The sequence below is a fragment of the Mugil cephalus genome, chromosome 10, assembly GCF_022458985.1.
Source record: "Mugil cephalus isolate CIBA_MC_2020 chromosome 10, CIBA_Mcephalus_1.1, whole genome shotgun sequence".
Taxonomy (NCBI): Eukaryota; Metazoa; Chordata; class Actinopteri; order Mugiliformes; family Mugilidae; genus Mugil; species Mugil cephalus.
In genome coordinates this window covers 18,629,597-18,649,662 of record NC_061779.1, presented here as the reverse complement: position 1 = coordinate 18,649,662, position 20,066 = coordinate 18,629,597, and the positions used below count along the sequence as shown (strand labels likewise).

At 42.9% G+C, this 20,066-nt stretch overlaps 2 protein-coding genes across 3 annotated transcripts in view; both read right to left on the bottom strand.

Moving 5' to 3' along the window:
- LOC125015285 (PDZ domain-containing RING finger protein 4-like) overlaps positions 1 to 663 on the bottom strand; it is a 112,308-nt gene extending 111,645 nt beyond the window's left edge. Inside the window, exon 1 of the mRNA XM_047597013.1 lies at positions 68 to 663. Coding sequence (XP_047452969.1) covers positions 68 to 403 — 336 coding nt within the window. The 5' untranslated portion in view covers positions 404 to 663. The remainder of the gene's footprint in view (positions 1 to 67) is intronic.
- Positions 664 to 3,300: 2,637 nt separating this feature from the next.
- The window catches only part of cntn1a (contactin 1a), a 60,790-nt gene continuing 44,024 nt past the window's right edge, over positions 3,301 to 20,066 (bottom strand). For both annotated transcript variants that reach the window (XM_047596168.1, XM_047596171.1), the window contains exons 8-24: positions 19,767 to 19,866; positions 18,984 to 19,165; positions 18,704 to 18,828; positions 18,116 to 18,233; positions 17,778 to 17,925; positions 16,801 to 16,928; positions 15,912 to 16,084; positions 15,028 to 15,151; positions 11,954 to 12,115; positions 11,533 to 11,682; positions 10,857 to 10,927; positions 9,491 to 9,725; positions 8,571 to 8,668; positions 7,668 to 7,857; positions 7,471 to 7,583; positions 7,216 to 7,372; positions 3,301 to 5,489 (exon numbers count right to left, since the gene is read on the bottom strand). In XM_047596168.1, coding sequence (XP_047452124.1) covers positions 5,413 to 5,489; positions 7,216 to 7,372; positions 7,471 to 7,583; positions 7,668 to 7,857; positions 8,571 to 8,668; positions 9,491 to 9,725; positions 10,857 to 10,927; positions 11,533 to 11,682; positions 11,954 to 12,115; positions 15,028 to 15,151; positions 15,912 to 16,084; positions 16,801 to 16,928; positions 17,778 to 17,925; positions 18,116 to 18,233; positions 18,704 to 18,828; positions 18,984 to 19,165; positions 19,767 to 19,866 — 2,351 coding nt within the window. In that variant the 3' untranslated portion in view covers positions 3,301 to 5,412. The remainder of the gene's footprint in view (positions 5,490 to 7,215; positions 7,373 to 7,470; positions 7,584 to 7,667; positions 7,858 to 8,570; positions 8,669 to 9,490; positions 9,726 to 10,856; positions 10,928 to 11,532; positions 11,683 to 11,953; positions 12,116 to 15,027; positions 15,152 to 15,911; positions 16,085 to 16,800; positions 16,929 to 17,777; positions 17,926 to 18,115; positions 18,234 to 18,703; positions 18,829 to 18,983; positions 19,166 to 19,766; positions 19,867 to 20,066) is intronic.

Genomic DNA, 20,066 nt, shown 5'->3' with positions numbered 1-20,066 from the left:
CTCGTGCTCTGTCTGATAAATCTCATTCATTAGACTCTTAGCACCGAATAAACACCCCACGTCTCACCTGACAGTACCCAATCATCTGCTCTGCGATGCTGCTGATGTGCAGCAGGTAGCGGTGGAGTCTCTGCTGGTACTTCAGGGCAGCGAGCTGAGCCTCGTTCTGCAGAGTTGACACCTGGGCTAACAGGGACTGCTCCCTCCTGTTCCACCTGAGCCTCGCCATCCGGACGTCGTGCTCCAGCCCCGCGCTCCTCTCCTCCAGCTCGTCGGTGACCGTGCGCAGCGCCTCCACGCAGCAGTGCTCCCCTTTGCCGTCGGCGTGCTCCGGGGACAGCAGAAGACCGCATCCTTTCTGGCAAACACCTTCACCGGCGAGCGGCTTTGTCTGAGACTCCATCCCGCCTGCGAGCAAAACTTGGCTGACCGGGTCCCTTTCCTGTCCACGCAAGAAGTTGGGCAGTCAGCGCACATAGTTTGCGCGCAGGCAACTTTCCTACGCAGATTAACGAGTCGGGACAAAGTTTACTACAAGTCTGGACACATGAAAGCGTGAGTGCGCCGAGAAGTTGGAGGTGTCTCCTCCTGCGCGCAGCTCAGTCAGCTGATGGGCTGCGCCACTTAGGCACCACATGACGCGAGAAGTTGAGCTTGGTGAGATTCTGCGTAAATGTTCTATGGTTTTAAGTTTTTCACATCAACATGCTTTTTTTTTTTTTTTTTTTTTTTATTTATTTATTTTTTATATCTGACATATTTACCTTTTTTTAATTGTCAGTTTTAGTTTTTAATTGTGTGAACTGCTGGTGTGTTAGAAAGCCTCTCCAGCAGAGGTCGCCCAATCCCTCGCGCAATCTCAAACGCTTTTACTCTCATCTGAGAAGGAAAGAAGCCACTTAGTCCACACCATGATTGGCATCATCAGCAGGGGATTGCTGTTCCTCCTCCTCCTCCTCATCCCTTATTACATTAATTGAGCCTTCTTTCAGTACAAATTGTGTTCTGGTGAAACTTGTCTCAGGGGCGCTGTTTTCCTTGAATGGCTAAATCCCAGCTGAAACACAATATCTTCAATTATGAAGCCTTGCTGCGTGAGTCTCGGTCAAGTCCCGCCGCCTGACACAGCATGATATACTGCAGGCATTTAGGAGACAGCGTCACATTTCAGGCCTCTGCAGTCTGGTTCTAGTCTAATACGTGTGCGTCGCTTTTAAAGTGTGTTTTGTGTTGCCTGAGCTGTCAGAGAATGGGTGTAGCTTTACAAAGGCAGTCTGTCATGGGACTGCACACCTGTCTGCAAAAACACACGCACAAGCAGGTCAGACGACTGTGGTGTTTCCACCCCTGTGTCAGTCACTGTAAATGAATGAGTAGCTATCTGTATTAAGTTTGCGTAAATCTGTTTAAATGTTGGCAAGAGCTGCGTCTGAGAGGAGAAGGACTTTTAAGCCTTATTAAGTATGTGACGCAGAGAGGAGCTGTCAGACTGATCCAAGCAGCAGCCGGGGTTCAGACTTATCACACAGGCCATGTGCTTGGACTGATAAGACACTAAATCATGGCCCAAAAACAGAAAAAAGGAAAGAAAAAAGTTATCTCTGCCTTTTGTTCTCCGTGTGAGCCCATTTCACCTAATAACTTTTAAGTTGTGAAATGGAGAAGCAACCTAACACCGTGCGATGATCTAAATCTGAATCGTTTGCTCAGACCTAATCCATGAAGAGATATCAATTTACTTTTCATCTCCCCCGATACCTGAGAGGAGACAAAACTCCAACAGCTGTTTCTCCTTTAAAAGAACTACAGCTGACTGTGTCTGCAATGGAGGACAGATTGAAACACTATCTCTGATATATTTGGGTCTGGCTTCTGTAAAGAATGACTTTTTCCACACATCAACTGGTGACTTGTTGCAAATGATCTGAGTTGATAATGGAAGCGGCTCATGAATGACGGATGGTACCTGCCTTGTTTGATATGTGAGAGCTGAAACACTGCTGTGGATATTTCATGCATAACAAGTCAGAGGTTATAGGTGTGTGAAAGATATTTGAATACCTTTTCGTTTCTTTTTTATGAAGCTTCCCTTTTGCTGAATTTTTTATTTTAACTCCTGCATATATGAGGGCGAGAATCCCCCGGGGAATAAACCATCCCGACCCAAGAGCATTATCTGTCTGACTTTGATAGGTCCTCCTATAACTTTTGACACGAAACTGCTGCAACCTTTGCTTCGATCTTGCATCAGTATTTCAGACTGAGCTCATCGAATCCCATCTGAGCCTGACTGACAGTGAACTTAATCTTGCACTGGGACTTTGGCAGAGATAGTTTGGATAGTTGAGTTATATACTTGCACAAGCCAAATCTCCAGCCGATGTCATGCACTTATTCGTATTTTGCTTTAGAATACAACATGTCATCACCTATTAACATGTGATCGCTGCCAGAAAAGAAGGCCCACTAGTGAAGACCAGTTCATTCTAATGCACCAGCCCTGCACTAAATCATAGCTTCACGACTGCTATGATGTTCATTTGATGTTAAAACGGTGTCACAAAGGTGGTGATTCAATGGGACAATCATTTTTCTAGGATGTAGTTTGTGGTGCTGTTAAAATGGATTGAGTTAAAGTGACTCATTAAGTTATTTCAAACTAATGCTGAATACTATAAGATTTAGTGTAGGACTGTTTTATTTAATACATAGGTCTTCAACAATGGGGGTTGATTAGACTTTTTTTTTTATCTTAATGCACAGTTTTCCGGCACGGCCACCCTACTGTTGCACAAGTTTGAAATAAAAAAATGAATATTTGGACCTGTGTATTATTTGAATAGTTTAATATTGAAATCAAAATGTTAATAATAATGTATATTTACGAATAGCACTAGTTCGAGTTTAATATATAGAACATATATAGTAGATAAGTCCCTACTTAATCTCCCTGTCAGTTTGGGGGTCAGAGTACATTTCATCGTAACTCTTTTGGACTAAGCTTCCCAGCAGTTTTTAAGACAACAACTCTTCCAATTTATCAAACTTTATACATTAAACTAAGGTTGTTGAAGGGTTAGCTCTTGGGTTGCCAGGTTTTAAGGAGTCCTTCTCCACAGTCTCTACACTATATTTAACAATGATGACATGGTTTTATTCAGTTCTTTTAATGCAGTATTTTACTTGATTAAAGAATCTTATCCCAGCACTGCAGACCGTAAACTTTCCTTAACAGTTTTCCCCAAGTGTTCTCTGTCGGAAAAGTTACTGCAAAAAAACAAAACAAAACAGCAGAGACAGTTAATAGTTAACTACACTTTTATTGTTCTTTGTCCAGCCAACGAGAGGTTTTCGTTTCATCCCTCATATATGCCATTTGTGAATAACCGAACTCCAGCAGACAGCCAAGAACACGCTGCCACTGCCACCAGCCATGCCGTCAAATCCATCCACCATCGTGTGCGCGAGACTGCCTGACCGTTTTTGAACTCGAATGAGTGAGATTCCTTTAGTCAGTGCAAGATTTAACTCTCTCTCTAAAAAAAAATAAAATAAAAATCCTCTCCCAAAGACCTCACACAAGATGACTGGCTCTATGAAGCTTAGCAGCTAACGCAGATATTAGGCTAAGATCTATGCCGTCTCTGACGTAAAGGGATGTCACTCATAAGTGGAATGTAGTACACATGAAGCTGAGAGGCCGAGAAGTTGCTATGATGTTGACTCGTTTTTAATGTAATGCACGCCTTTGTCTCCAATCTCATGCATGATATAGTTGAGCCACCGCTTTGCCCAAAATGTCCAAGGTCAAGGCGTTCATGCATTTGGCAATTCTTTTTTTTTATTATTATTTATTTATTTTCTTTTTTTGTATTACTTATTTGTGGCATGAAGAGAAAACTGGGAAAAGCACTTTGTGGTGGACATTGATATTGTCACAATGTAAAAGCATGACCGGCACCAGTCACACGAGAAATGAAGGAGCTCTAGACGCAGCGTTTGCTCCTCCATTCGAATGAAATAAACTTTTAAAAATGTCCAGCCACAGGTGGGTCAAGACATACAAATATAATAATCAAAAAGGACAACAGTTAATAATGTTTATATATCTCTGATCATGATTACATCTTAATAAAAAGACAAAAATAATGCATTTGAAACAACATGAGCTTTGGATGGGCTCTTACCGCTCACATGGATGGCTTCGCTTACCTTTTGTTTGTAATGAAAAATGAGATATTCTAAATTACTGTTACAGGAGCTAGGAATGATTAAGTAGCCACAGATGAATTAGACGGAGCACAGTTACTGGAGGCCACGAACGTCGCCAGAAACCAGAGAGACGTTAAATAAAATGCTAACATTCTTTACAAAGCACCCGCTGGTACCACTGAGGTCCTAGTGATACAGTCAAAACAAAGTTGTTTAGCTCACTCTCATGAAGTTTTCACTCTCAACAGAAAATGTCACCGTTGAACAACTATAATCAAAGGTGGCAAAGCGGTCAAAGTGACCGCTGTTGCACATGGTCGGCTGCAGTGTTGCATATGAAACCGCAAGTTTGATGTAATGTTCAGATCCTGCTATGGTTCGCTTTACATTCAGGTTTGAGTCCAAATCCGCAAAACTTGTCAAACTTTTCTTTCATGTAAGCATGCACAAAATTTGAAACTGGTGTTAATAGAGTTTGGAATCCGATTGCAGGTTAAACCAATCTGCTTTTCTTCAAATAGCATCAACTGTAGATTAGATAGGAAAACAAATATACATTGAATGAATACAACACTGAATAATTATTCCAGCATGACAGGAATGGCTCTTTTCTTTCTGCTTGTTGTAAAATCATGTATGAAGAGGTTTGCTTTGACTGTATCGGTAACAGAAGGTATGTTTAGTTAAAAAATGCCACTGAACTGCATGTAAAGAAAGACATGAAGACTGTTATTATAAACTCATACACTTAGCCTTCACAGCTGTTTGTTTACCTTACACTATGGAATGCACTGTAGGATTGTAGGATTTCAGAGAGCGTTGAGGATCAAATGAAGCCTACGGTTCGGAACAAACAGCATCTTTGTACCAGAAAGGTCGGATTCATTATTTAAAAGGGCTGAACAGCCGAACTACGCTAAGTGTAGGGTTTACACTTTTAAGACAGGTTACTGTGAAAGATAAGTGCAGTCATTTATGTAAGGCATATTTAAAAAGTTGACAGGACTCCTTCGACACTCTTCCAAAGAGGCCTGTTGTGGATAAATAAGGAATGTCTTCCGTCCATTTCCAATTGTTCCTTTTCTGTGTCTGTTTCCACAAACATATTCCAAAGGGGAAAGAGCTGGAACGTGGCATCCCGAACCAAAAGATCACGGAGAGAGCCCCAGAAGTTCTTATTGGTGTCCGCCGTAAGCACATTCAGAGGTTCAGGCAGAGGAGAGCCACCAGGAGCAGGGAGAGGATGCTGAGACTCTGGATGGTCATGGCAGCTCCAACTGAGAGAGAAGGAGAAATACAGGTGGGTCTTTTTGTCTGCTTAGAAATAATCACATTATCAGTCTGAACTATCCACGATGAGCTTTTAGCCGCCTGTCTTCAACAGTGTATAGTTTCACCACAGCAGACACAAAGACATCTCTTAGCACCACAGTCATCTCTATCTAAGTGTTTCTTCAAAATTCTTCTTCACGTCTTTACTTTTTCCTTCAAGGTCAAGGGGAAGTGTCTAAAAGAGTGTTTTATGGAGTGTTGAGAAGACATTTGTATTTTCATTTTTGACGATTCCACCGCAAACAAGGACTCCAATCGACCTTTTGACTTCCTGGAACAAGAGGAAGATCACAGCCAATCAAAAAAAAAGAAGACAGAGCAAACCCTTAGGCTGGCCCAAAGTAGCAAGAATAAGCAACTTCTGGACTTCTGGATCCTCTGCTAAAGACTTGGAGTTGGCGTTACAAGTTGCTGTTGCAACTCAAACTTATCTATCAAATGTTAAAGCTTCTGAACCTACAGAACAAGTGACACCCTTACGTGGATTCTTAAATGCCCTTTTTTATTCACCTCTCAAAATTTCAAACAAAGCAAACATAACCAGATAGCACTCACTCCAAACCTGCACAACAAAACCTTAATCCTACCCGCTACCAACGTTCTTGTAAAACATGCCCTACGATTTACACTTTCTCCGTAGCTCTCAATTTCAAAAAAATGTCCCTTGCCCACCTCAAAAGTCCTGCAACCATATGCCCACCCAAACCTATGCTTTAAAACTAACACCACCGACTGAAATATACAAGAGCTCAGGTGATATCCAAGAGAAGAGAGGGAATGGGTGCCTGTCACCACTTTATATAGTGGAGCCAGACCAGGTGACGTGAATCACCACAAAACCTGGAACTGAACTATCGTCATTAATTTACAGTTAAGATGCTCGTTCAACAGTAAGACTCTGAGTCCCTATTGCAAAGTACAGCACCAACCCTCATCTATCGGCTACAGAGCATGTTTGGTGTATATGGCGTGATATAACCAGATCAGTGTGGAGATCACCTTAAGTGCCCCTCTGTTTGTCAATGCCCTGCTTTTCAAATCCCTCATGACTTAAACTCCCGGGTCTTAGAAATCAAGCTGTCAGCTGGGGTCTGGACTGAACGATAACGGAAAGGGAAAACCACAGAAGGGGGATCCTCTTCTCATCGAGATCAATTACAGCGGCTTAAGGCCTCCACTCTCCAGTCGGCCTGCCCGTCAGTCTATCAGCCAGTGAGAGGGCCCAGTCAGTGGGCTATGGAGGCTTTAGTCACGGACCATCTTAGCCCTCCAATCTGAGGTATGAAACCTGAAGTGACAGCTCTTTTCTGGCCCATGGGAACCCTATGGCCATGACAAATCGTAGCCTATTGCCAACTTTGAACCTGCTGGCAGGTCAAGAGCAGTCACAGTGCGTCAGCAGTACGGATTCAAAATGAAGTCTTATTCTTTTCTGCAGATGTGAAAACATGGGAGAAGATGGCATATCATTTTTCACAGGAGATTTCTCTCATTAAACAGAATTTCATTTAACATCAACATTATTGAAAGGAGGAGATTTCATCCTCCAAAAGGAGTACTATGCTACTAATATTGAACATCACATCCAAATATCAGAACAAAGCTGCATGAAAACAAACACTACACTGACATCAAAATACTACTTTAATCAGCTTAAATGACATATGTTACCTGTGAGTTCAATTTGTGCCATAGCCCCATCTCCTCCTTCTGTGTGTGCCCGGACCTCCACCACATAGGTCCCGTTTGTAGGCAGTTGAAGCTCTATGTACCGCTTGTTGGTTGTATACAGTGTGCCCGTGGAGTAACCCTGCTGCCTGTACAGCACCTAGGTATATGTACATATGTCGTATCATATAATATGATCTTCCCAACAGCTGCTGTTTTTCTTTCAGAAATTAAATGAAAATGTTGAACTGTACTCACTCTGTACCCATCTATTGATGACTCGTTAGCCAGCGGTTCCACTTGCTTCCAGGCAATATTTATTGACTTTCCTTTTAACTTTTTACTTATTATCTGTGGGGGTCGACTTGGAGCTGGTGATAAAAGAAAAATAAAACACAATGAATAGCAGATAACATTAAAATGACCCAAATGATGCGTCACAAAGCACCACATACGGGGTTTCTTGGTGTGGATCTGAAAGGGCTTGCTGGGTGGCCCGTATCCAGCGGAGTTGAAGCCTCGAACTTCAATGAAGTAGTGCGAGTTGGGCTTCAAGCCCTCCAGTTTGGTGTGGTTTTCCCTTCCGGGCACCACAGCCTTTTGTGGCTCCAGTTCACCGTCTTTGTGACTTCTCCAGTAACTCACCTGAGGCACAGAGACACAGATGAGATTGGCATAAAAACAAAGCTCATCATGGAATGAAAGAAACAACTGAACATTTTTGGAAATATGCTATTCAGTTTCTGGTGCTAAGTGAGGTGAGAAGATTGGTGTCACCGGCGCATCTGTTATGTCAAGTAGTTATCAAGTGGAGATTTCGCCTATGGGCCAGAAAATATCTATATACAGTTAGAAGTGACAATCCCGGACAAAACCTTGTATTAGGTTATAGCTACGTTAATGAAGTCTGTAAACAGATTCCAGGATATGAATTCAGAAAGATGATCAGACATTCGGGTTTAGAGATTCCCGCAAATGAAAGCCAAATATTAAGTACGTCTGCAGCTTTGATTGCATTGTGACTTTTATGATGAAGTAGTCACAGTGATTTCTCAGTGAGTTTGGCACCAACAGCTATCGGTTGACAAAATTTTATGGAATGGCTATGGCTGGCACTGCAGGGAGTAATGCTCAGACTACCAGAATGCAGAAACAGAAGGTAAAAGTGTCACAACTACCAATGGGTCAGAACGAAATGAATGATAGTACTTTGTATGTTAATAAGCACATTGTATCAAGGCTTTAAATGAAGACATGACATCGGAATTCTTTTTTTCATATGTATTTTGAGATTTTAAGGACTTTTGAGGAGGTTTAATGTTGTTGTAGGTAAAGTTAGAATGCAACAGAAGACTGACCTGGTATCCGTCAACGTCAGAGAGGGGCTCCCACAGCACGGTGGCCACTGTGGCAGACAGAGCTCTGCAGGCAACAATTGTAGGAGCTGTAGTTGGAACTAAGGACAGATTTAGAGGACACTGTGGTAAACAAGTTATATTAAAAGTACATATTTTAAAATATATATATATATTTTATATGATTGAATATGTTAATTCTAACGTCTCCATTAGCCTGACTCAACTAATGTTCCCTTAGTTGTATTTATTATCTTCTGTAATGCAGTGGTGCATCATCAACATTTTAGTGATGTTAATTAGTCACTGTATGGACCAAGTTTGGTTGCAGAAGCGTCACTTGCTCCTTTTAACTATTATTAAATTGTCACAGTGGCCCTGGGCCTCGAACAACTCATCAAATACTGTCAGTGTGTGGAAGAGTGAAACACAGGGGCAAACGCACGCAAAAATAGATTACTTTGCAGGCATAACTATAAACTCCTACATCCTCAAAAAGTCCTGTTACCATGGCAGCGGGGCATCTCTGTAACCCATCCTCTCTGGGTTGCCAGTGGTTATCTCAACAGTCTGTCAGTGGAAGTTAATAACTAGGCTAAATGCTTCACATCCTTCGGCGAATTATCAGCTTTCTGGTTCATGCTACATAGATCATTATAATCCCCCCAAGAAAAGAGAGCGTGAGGGGAAGATGCTTTCACTTTCAAGGGGTATTAAAATTCCTCATAACTATACATGAGAACTAATATTAAATGGGTCCTACTCCCCAGAATAGCAGGCTAGTAATAAGTAGATGCCACTGACAGACTGAAATAACAGAGTGTTGGCGTACTGAAGGGTTCCTCACTCTGTGACGATAACAAAATAGGACTAGGGTGATGGTGTGTGGTGTTGTTCAGCTCGGGAACCTGTTCAGTACTCACTGTCCTGTGCGGAATAAATGATGGCTGGTCGGCTGTACGGCCCTTCTCCTTCGCTGTTGAAGGGTTTAATTTTGACTTGAAACTCCGTCATAGGGGCAATGTTGGGATCTTTGTGGACATAGCGCTCGGCCTGGGGATCAGCCACCACCACTCTTTCCCAGTCGTTTTTGCCTTTGGGTTTGAAGGCCAAAATGTAGCCAAAGTTCGGCCCATAGTAGTATTGTGGCTGTACAGGCTGAGGCAGAAAAAAAAAAAACAATACAATTACTTTAAAGTGGGAAACTACAGAAAATGTTTAACCATCCCCCTACATTTACACTGCTGTGTACTTGGGTGTAATAGCAAAGGTGGCCAATTCCATTGATCGTTCACATTGTGACCAAAGACAGAGCTAAAACAAGGGCTACTGGACTTGTTGGGTAGCTTCTTCAGTTGTTAAATGACTGGTATGGATTTACAGCTAAGGAAGTAAACCTAAACCCCTCATGTTTAGATTAGATTCAGTGAGGTAAATAGAGGTACAGAGGAAGTTCTGAGACTTTGTTGGTTCATCCCTCTCCATGTGCCCAGAGATGCTGAACACCTTGCATCATATTCCAGCTGCTCTGGGTTTGAAAGGACATGCCACAGAAAAGAAAACTGCGATTTAGAATCAGTTTTATCAGCTTTGTTTACTCATGAGAGCTGACTTAACAACGCCTGAAGAAATAAAACGTACTGAAATATAATGAAATGTTTAGCATGCATATTCAATGTGGTAATGGTTTGGGGTAAGTCGGGAAATACTACTCTGATGGACCTACAGTGTTTTCCAGAGGGCAGGAGTTCAAACAGAGAGAGAGAAAGACATCGGTCCAGGATACTGTTAACTTCTTGGATGCAGAAGGAGGTAAAGATCCAGGGCAGGTAGATATGGTTTGTGATGTCCAGTAATATGTCATTTTCAAACACTTTTAGGCCCTCCGTGTGTTCTGCTGTGTGTTTTTTTCATTTAACATAATCTATTAGTACTTTTTCTTGTATTCCAAAGCGAGTGGAAAATAAACACCATTAAAAATGGAATTTAAAAAAAATGTGTTCAAGACATGCATCACACAGTCTTTCTAAATACATTTGATTCCTTTGTGACATTTCCACGGACCACTTTTTATACATGCTGCCGTGACGAAAGCTGTTCAGGTAAATTATATTTATAGTTTATATACAAGGCCTTTGTGACAATCGCGTGCTTCCATTTCCGTACGTGTGCAATAAAATAATTGGTATTACTGCAAAATTGAACTACAAGTTCTGAAACTTTCCGTGACCTTGTGCAGAAACTTGGAACCTATTCCCCCACTTTGCCCGGTGGAAAGTCCCGACTCACCGTCCACGTGATGGTCAGTTCTCTGCTATCCCCTCCACCCCCGCCGACATCCGAGGGCGCCACCACAGGAACTACAATGAGACGGCAACAGCAAAACTCTGAGCCCGCATGCTATGTATCCACACAAACAAAGCCAACCCACACGGGTTGCAACCTAGCTCTGGAAAAGCTACTGAAACATCCTTCCTCTCCAAATACAGTATCGGTGTCCTCTCCTATGCCAAACGCAACACCTTAATGTTCATATGGGAAAGTTGCCACTCCGGGAGATGAAGTGGCACAAGTCGTCTTGTTTTGCCTCAGTCTTGCAGCTCGCTTTCAATTGATGATTATGTTTTTAAGAGAGTTTACTGTAGGTCTGTGATTCCCATTTTATAATTGAATTTCAGTATACAGTTTCACCAAAGTGCTCATTTGTAGTGGCTCGTGTGGTGAGTTTGGCAGCGTGTTTCTGTTCTAGGAAGCACAGCATGATGGGATTTCTGCTGACTCCTTTCTACAGCGAGACTTAACAGTAAACAGTGCAATAATAGAATGATGAATACATATCGGAACGGAAAGCTGGACTCCTTTACCGCATTTCTTTTCCTTCTAGCCCATGACCTTTAAGGTTTTCTGATTCTCTAGTCTATAAACGTTATGTTGGCCCAGAGTCAGAGTCAGAACTCAATCTCACGTGATTCCAGGGTTTTGATTACAGGTGATGGGCTGCTCGGCTGTCCTGTTCCCAGAGTGTTGGCAGCAGTGACCCTGAACTCATACTCTGTCCAGGGGAACAAATCCACCACCGTGGCTGTCTCTGCATTCCCCTCTATTTCAGCCGGAGCTGATACAGAAGAGGAAAAAAAACAGAGAGGAAAATGCACACATTAGCGCAATAGCACAGTAGAGTATGATACAGCACAGGTCTTCTAACAAGAATACTCTGAAAATGACCGCAAAGTGCTTTTTAAGAACCCATTCCTACGGTTAGGCGTGTCTTTGAAAGACATTCACCATCACGTAGGACTACAGTATCACTGTGCGGTGTGACCACGCTCAGCTCAGCTTTAAGGTAGCAGTGTTTATCTGGCCGACTGGCATACTGGATGTCTTACATGTGATGGCATTCTTCCAGGTATCCTTTGAGAACTGGTCCCTGTACTGGATGATATATTTGGAGATAGGGCTGTGGTTGTCTGCGCCGCGGATCCACTGCAACGTAACACTCTTCTCAGTGGTTTTTTCCATTTGCACCAAAAACGGAGCACCAGGAGGACCTAGAGGAAAAGAAACGAGCGACAGACAAGACTTGACTGACAGGTGAAGAACATAAACTGCGACTGCTGGTTTGGGTGAAGAAAATAGTCACTGTTCATTAGTCTTCGGTTCACAATTGTCTAACTTTTTGTACACGGAGAAAACAAACAACGGAGATTTACATTATTGAAAGTGCTCCGATCTCGTGGGAAGATTCTTGGCCAAGGCCCTGAGCGGTTTAACATCTTTCTACTTTAACAACGGTCTTAAAAACAGACTTGTTTTTGATGCATTTGAAGCACAGCACACCAAGGTCCTTACGTTTCCTCTTTTAGGTGACGCCTTTTATAGAAGACATCAACAAAAACTGATGGATTAAGACATTAGGGCTAAGAGGGCACTGACATACATGAACTAAAGCTCAAGCAAAGGCTTTTAAACCCAGTGTTTCTCTTGGTCCTCTTGCTCCTCCTGACTCTTCCTTTGGAACTTAAAAAATGGCTTAATAGAAAACCCAGACTGTGTCAGGGTTAGCCTCCAAACCCACAGCCTCAGAAATCTGACAGAGTTTACTTTTTTCTCCAAATGGTGGACATGAGCCCAGAGAAGTAAGGCGATTAGACAGCCAAAGCTGGTCAGCCTTAAGCTTTCTCCTTCCTCCACGGGAGAGAAATAGTTGTGGGAAAAATAGCTTGTTTTACAGTTCAATGGAAGTAAGTTGTACATATTTCAGTATATTACTGTATTATTGTTATTATATATATTCTATATATTATATTATTATTGTATGTATTATATCATGGTGAATTGAGAAGTGTCAGTGTCACTAAATTTGATGAAGTTTATGAATAGCTTTCCTAACACACTTAGATTAACGCAGTCACATTTCACCGCTGTTCAGGCGAGACCGTAACTTAATGCTATAAAAACACACCCCCGCCATACGAAAACAACTCTTTTCCCTATCTCAGATCCCTACTAATAACAAGCTACAGGTGCAGAGCTGTGTTTTTTAGCTCGGACAATCTCCTCAAGCAGATCTGCTTCCTCATCAGACGTGATAAATGGCCGTCTTTCATCTCTCCCTCGCTGCTGCCCCCGGGGCTGCTGGCATTTGGCTCTCCATTAGGTGCGGCTCATGACCTGCGCTTTGGTTACACTCTGGAAAGCGTCACAGTCGGCCGCTGTGTGTTCACCTGGCCGTCTGTCAGCACCCGTCCTGAAAGCAGCGGCAGCGGCAGCACACCCAGGACACAACGGGGATCACTGGCTACCAGATCGCTGCTAGAATTCCTGAGCTCCTGTCTGAAGAGGCCCTTTGTCCACTGACACTGGGCCTGTTTCAAGACCCGAGCAGAGGACTGCAAGGCAAGCTCTCAGTCATCAGGAAGTGGAAGGTGAAAACAAAGCCTGATGAAATATCCAGGAGCTGAAATACGGTAAATGAAAGACAAGAGTGCTGCGGGAGTGTGGCTGTGTTTACTCTGCGTGCGTTGATATCTATCTGAGGTTGGGAGAACAAGTACTGAAATCAGCAGCTGTCCATATCAAAACTCTGTGGTGAGAGATAGAAATCTATGATTCATCGTACACTCATCACATGGAATCACATTTCATTCGCTCATAATGAGCACAGACGGGAGCTGCAGGCACTATTTGAAACATGTCTTGCAGCGGCTCCGCACGTCCCCATTCAGCTGAATCTGTTTCTATCCCATCACAACAACAGCTTGTTATCAGAACATCCTGTAAAACAATTCACGTTCCCAGTTTCTTGCCCCCGCTTCTTGCCCATGGTAGAGTTAAATACGACCTACTTAGACATGTGCCAGCTTACAGGCAAACAGACACTCCATGGCCTGTTACTGGTATCTGAACAACTGAATTAGTCTGACATTCTCTTGGTGTTACTGGTGGACACTTGACGTGTCATTCATAACAACACAAGTCATTCCCTCATCCTTTCGGGAAACACGCGGGGGCCGAGGTTGACAGATTACCTGGCATAAAAGAGTACAGTCTGCTCACTCCGCAGAGATTTACAAACACTCAGAATATACACTATCTTTGCTAGATCTCACAGTCTTTTTTCCCCCCACACACTCTCTGCCTGTTTATTAATGATCTGACCACAAGGAAGCATTTCAATGGCTGCTTTAGGAACATATGAATGAGGAATTCCTTTGACTTGTGTTGCATCTATTGAACTCTATGAAATTAAAGTCCCTGAAACATTATGAAACTGACGGTTTTCTCTGTAACAACAAACACTCATAAATACGCCTCATTTTAAAGTAAAAACATCAATTAACATCTTTAGACAACTCTCAAAAATATGCCTCAGCAGATTAGTGCATGTAAATACATGGCATTAGCTTTTTGAGGTGAGTCTAATCCACCTCAAACCAGCGAGAAGAGAACAGACAAAAAACTCAATATCACATTTGAAAACGGTGTGTTCATGTAGGTTAGGGAGAATTAAGGGTTTTATTTGATCAGCTTAGATTTCGCTGTCTCTCTGTATCATCAGAGGTTTCGCTGTTGCACATCAGTAAAGAAGGCACAACGTTTCTAGCCTGGATGGAAACCCAAACTTCCTCTGCCCACAAAATTTTGTCATATTCTGATAAGAGGTGGATCTGGAGTCTCCACTCCAGGCTAACAAACACTGCAAAAAGGGACTGCAGAGCATGGATTTAATAATTCCCTTCAGTCCACACAGAAGCAGCGAGGCTTACTTAGATCCCAAACTCTAAGGGTGATATAGAGTAAGGTGGAGAGACTTCTGCTGTTCAGCATGTGGGGCTGTGCATGAGGTTGAAAGATGATGTTGTTCAAAGAGAATATGAGGGCGGTAGAGACAAAATTCCCCGTGTATATGCAGCTTGAAAAATTGACTCGCGTTTAAATCACATTCTGCCTAAACACTCACCCCTGACAACCAGGTGGGCAGAGGCAGTAACGTTGTCCACTGGGGTTTGCGCGGTGCAGGTGTAGCGTCCAGCATGTTTCAGCTGAGCGTTCTTAATCCGCAGCTCGCCGTTTGAGCTTCCGTTCTGCACAAGACAACAAAAGGGGGAACAGGTCATTCATTTAAGAGACAGCGATACCCCGTGCACCATGAAACGAAGCTCTCCCACTGTCTGCCTGTCAGGGCAAAATGATCACGTTAGACACTTTGTCATTCAGCCTGGCACTACTCATCGTGAAATATGGGAAATGAAAGAAATCTATACGACGTTTGCTCCCATCAGCACCGTAGAAAAGAAAAACAATCTGTTCAAAGGCTACGTAACTGTTTTCAACTTGGCTCGGCAAATACCACACAAATAGTATTAAGTGGAACTCAACCCCATTTTTACGAGAGGAAAATTCTCCACGTACAAAAATGTTGGATCATCCATCACAATCATAATATGATGTTTGCCTGGTGGGCAGAGTGACAAACGAGAGAGGCTAACCACTAGCATGAAGTTAGAGCCGCACTATGAGAGGGGGAGAGTGAGCGGTCATGTCAACAGTAATGGATGTAAGAGGAAATTGCTATTAAACTGATATAGAGTGAACTGCTCCGCTCAGGGAGTGTATGTGGAATGTATTTTAAAGCCATATTCATTCAAATCAGGCTGTACTTTTCCATTTCAGGTATTCCAGTGAAAATGGTAGACGTCAACTCAACCTCAAATATGATTTTGACAAGGATGAAGTCCAGGCTGTAGCTGGGATTCTCCGCTTGAGCCAAAGCAATCGATGTTAAACTTGGATTATCTCAGTTAATTTCACTAAGAAAATTAATTGACCAATACGATGTCTCACCGGGGTTCGTTCGTAATGTTGGCTGTCCTTGTGGAGGTCAATGACTCGGCCGTCCAGGGACCAGATGAAGGTGATGTCCAGAGAGGGGTCATGTGATGCAGCGCACTGCATCCAGGTGTCTTCTCCCACTTTAACGTCAGCATTGGATGGAGCCAAGGTGATCTTTGTGGACTCTGGGGAAAATCAGAAACGGATGAAGGACAACCCACTGACAACTTACTGAGGCAATTTCGGTTAAAAGGAACTGAATAAATCGTACATATTTACAGGCAAATTAGTTTGAGGAAAAAAATATTTTTAAACATTGCTGTGGAACGTGAATGACTGGTGGAGTATGTGACGCTGGTGTGAAAACGTTTCAACATTTCAATAACCACAAATGTCCAGCAGAGGGCAGTAACGATCTGTGCATCCAGAAACAGCAGAGATAACTGTAAAAAAAATGCTCAAACGCTTGACAACTGAGAATGTGTGTCTATATAGAAGACATGACAAGCAAAAAAAAATAAAAAAAATAAAATATCAGTGTTATTATTTGATATTTAATGAAACGATCTCAGCCAGGTCAAAGGTTAAGTCTTCTCTTCATTTATCACTAAACAGTGTGAGGGCTAAGACCCTGTCTCAACACATTGGGTCTAAAGCATGCCTTTGCCCTTGGGAAATGTGTGAATAACCAGCAGTAGCCTGTATACTGTCACTCTGTTCAGAGGGCCATAATTCAATATCAGTAGACGTTTCGAGGTCGGGACTGTTTGGTGGAATGGAGACAGACAAGTATGATTGCCAGCTGAGGCTGACATCAGTCAAAGCAACACCAACTGCCCTAGTAACATCACAAACATAAAGAGGCCTATTAATTCAGCTGCACTGTTTTGAGGGAACTTACCTGTTACCACCAGAGAGCCTGTGCTGTTGGCCTTGCCCCGGTCATTCTCCACGAAGCAGGTGTACATGCCTTCATCTGCTTGCGTCACATTGAGAATCTCTAGGCTTCCATCCTCCCAGATGAAGACCCTGAGGAGGAACGGGAATTATTTTTTCACACTCTGAGGAGCGTAACGTATTCAGCACGATGCGAAGGTCAAAAGTCCAGCGTATGTTACTGCATGGATAAATGCATGATGAAAAACGATGAAAGAACTCAGAAAAGGAAAATTAAACTGTGCTGAAGGTGGACTCATTTTTCTGTACATATTTCATACTTGCGCATGATAAACAGTGCGCCAGCTGCCCCATCACCACTCCACAACCTCTCTCACACAGACAGGGGCCATGGAGAGCATTAGGGTACATATGCTGCATAGTAATTTGCCTGCTGGTTGTCCTCTATGTGAGTGCCCCTGTGGGGAATGGGGGCTTACAGGGCGAGGGAAAGGGTAGGGGGTCTCAGAGTTCTCAGATTAGGCTTGTTTGTCAGTGAGGATCGCAAGGCAGGGGTTTACACACCAGTCTGCCCACGCTGATCTCGAGAATGAGCTTAATGTCAGCCGCTGACAGCCAGCAAAGCTGTGATCAGCTATCACTGACAAACAACAACAACATTAGAGACTTTTGTGGCATGTGCAGTGGATTTAGGAGAGCTAGAGCTTATTTAGATACCCAGAATCAAGATGTTGTTCCTTTTGCCTTTAATGTAGATCCCCCTCAGAGCATTGACATGACAGTCCCACATACTTTTCTTTGTGTAAATGTGGCCCAGATGTGTCACAGGAAATGGCTTGCGTTTGATGAATATTGACATTAAAAACAACAAAACTCACGATGCCACGATAATCAAGCCTCCACGAACGAACAAAAATCCATAAAATGATCATGACTAGAAGATGAAAGGCAGAGTGCCATCGTACTGAGAGACCTACACACCTGGTGGAGTTGGACAGCAGCTCAGTGTCTTTGCTCCACGAGAAGGCGGGCTTTGGGGCGGCCTTGGGTCGACATTCAATCACCACCCGTCCATTTTTAGGCGCCAGGACTCCCTTCACTGGGTTGTGTTCAAAAGTAGGAGCGCAATCTGAAGGGCGACAGCATGGATTATTTGTCAGAGACCGTGTAGAACACACATGAACTGCGAGAATGTACACATTTATGACACATTAATAAAACGTGCTGTGCGCCACTCTAACACAACATGCCGACGATACTGAACTGTGACCTTCATATCTCTGACACAGCCGTTCGTGCAGTGACTAAGTTCGACTCACCAAACACACGCAGCTCTGCATTGGCATAAATTACCCCATGTTGGTTCTCTGCTATGCACTGGTACATGCCTGAATTTTCCAGTGTCAGACTGCTGAACTTCACCTCTTTTGAGTCAATCTGAGGAAAACAAAAATTGTTAAAATTATCACCTTTCCGCTTTACACACAGTTTAAATTATTTTTTAAAAAAAAGGAACAAAATGAAACAGTTGATTGCTGACGTCGGCAGAAGTACGGATGACAACTAATTAATTTGACTGGGTGAGGATTTCATTAATGCATAATGATATATCCAAAAGCCTCCCCCGTTCTGCTGTCGCTAGCTGCTGCTCTCTTGGGTATTTCAGGCCTGATGACAGTTGTCTCTATGGAGCGCTACACAGCACATGCTGGCAACTGCTCAATAACAACAGGTACTTTCTCCTGACGTGGCGTGCACCCACAGTGCCAGCTTCCTGTCTCTGCTGCGCTACACTAACAACCCTAGGCTGCATGTTGAACAGATAAGAGACATAACAGTGTCACCAAGAGAATGTTTATCCTGTAACCAAATGGCTCACTTTAAGGATTTATGACTCTGAATATTACCGGTACTCCATTTTTCAGCCACCGGATGGTCGGTTTTGGTTTGCCGCTTGCTGTGCATGACATAGTGAAGTCACTGCCGAGTTGTTTCTCTGTGCTGCTGATGTGCTCCACCCACTCAGGAAAAGCTGCAAATGAGGTAACCCAGAGTTACAGTGTTTGAGGGAATTTTTAGAAAACTGCAAAGATGCTGAATGTTGGATGTTGTAGGGAGGTGTTAGATTTAAAAGTGCATGGAAGAGGATTAATACATCCGATAAAGACGCCATGGTACATGTCTTACCTTCCACCGTCACACGTGCATTGTGGAAGTCCTTTCCTTTTGAGTTCATGGCCTCACACCTATAGATGCCACTGTCCTCAAACTGCACATTATACATTTGCAGCTGGGTTCCAGCCAACCGCACTTCATGATAAACTGGCAGAGGACCATCTATCTTCTTCCACCGAATCTCAGGGACAGGGCTGAAAAGGACAGACAGAGAAAATTTAGAGAAAATTTATAATGGACAAACCTTGCAACGCTTAAGTCATCATCATTATGAAACGTGCTGGTGTATAGTTCTGTGAGCAGGCAGTGAATGATCTTCACACAGTCCAACCTACAGTAAAAGTATCACATGGATAAAGAGAAATTTATCAAACAGCCAAAGGGACCGGCTGTGAAGCTGGCTCACAGAACAAAAATAGTATGGTTCAAGCATTCGTTGACATTGCAGATTAAATCTTATAATTCTTTTAAAATAGAGATCTTTGGATTGATGATTGAGTGCACATAAGGTCGGCTTTCAGAGAGTGTAGATGAGCACCCCTGGTCTGAGAATTTCTGCACCACTAAGACTTTGGCCATTGCCAGCTACCTAGTTAACAGTTAAGGAATTGTTATTCAAGCAATTTCCCATCCATCTGGAGAAGTACTTTAAGAAAAACGGATAAAAAAGGATAACAGTTTCTATGAATGGAAGAGCTGAGGAGCTATTCGGTGTGGTTTGAAGACATAGACAGACATAGACAGATAGATAGTTAATCTAGCAAACAAAGACAACCAACGATTTCTCACACTTACTTCCCCAAAGCGAAGCATTCCAAGGTGATATTCTGCCCCACCAAAGCAGTGGTGTCTGGGAACTTGACTTTGAGGTCAGCAGGATATTTCCTAATGGGACCTGAGAAGAAGGATCAGGACCCAAGTGTCAAACCCAGTTCATGAAATAACAAACAAAAAAATAAATAAAATTCTGTTGCCGTACTTGTATTAAGGCTTTTCTTCCAAAATTTCATCTAAGTGAGTAAATGATACTTTTTTTTTGTAAGTGTTGCTTTATAGATGTCTCTGATGTCTAATCCTAGAAAGCTTTAGCCACCG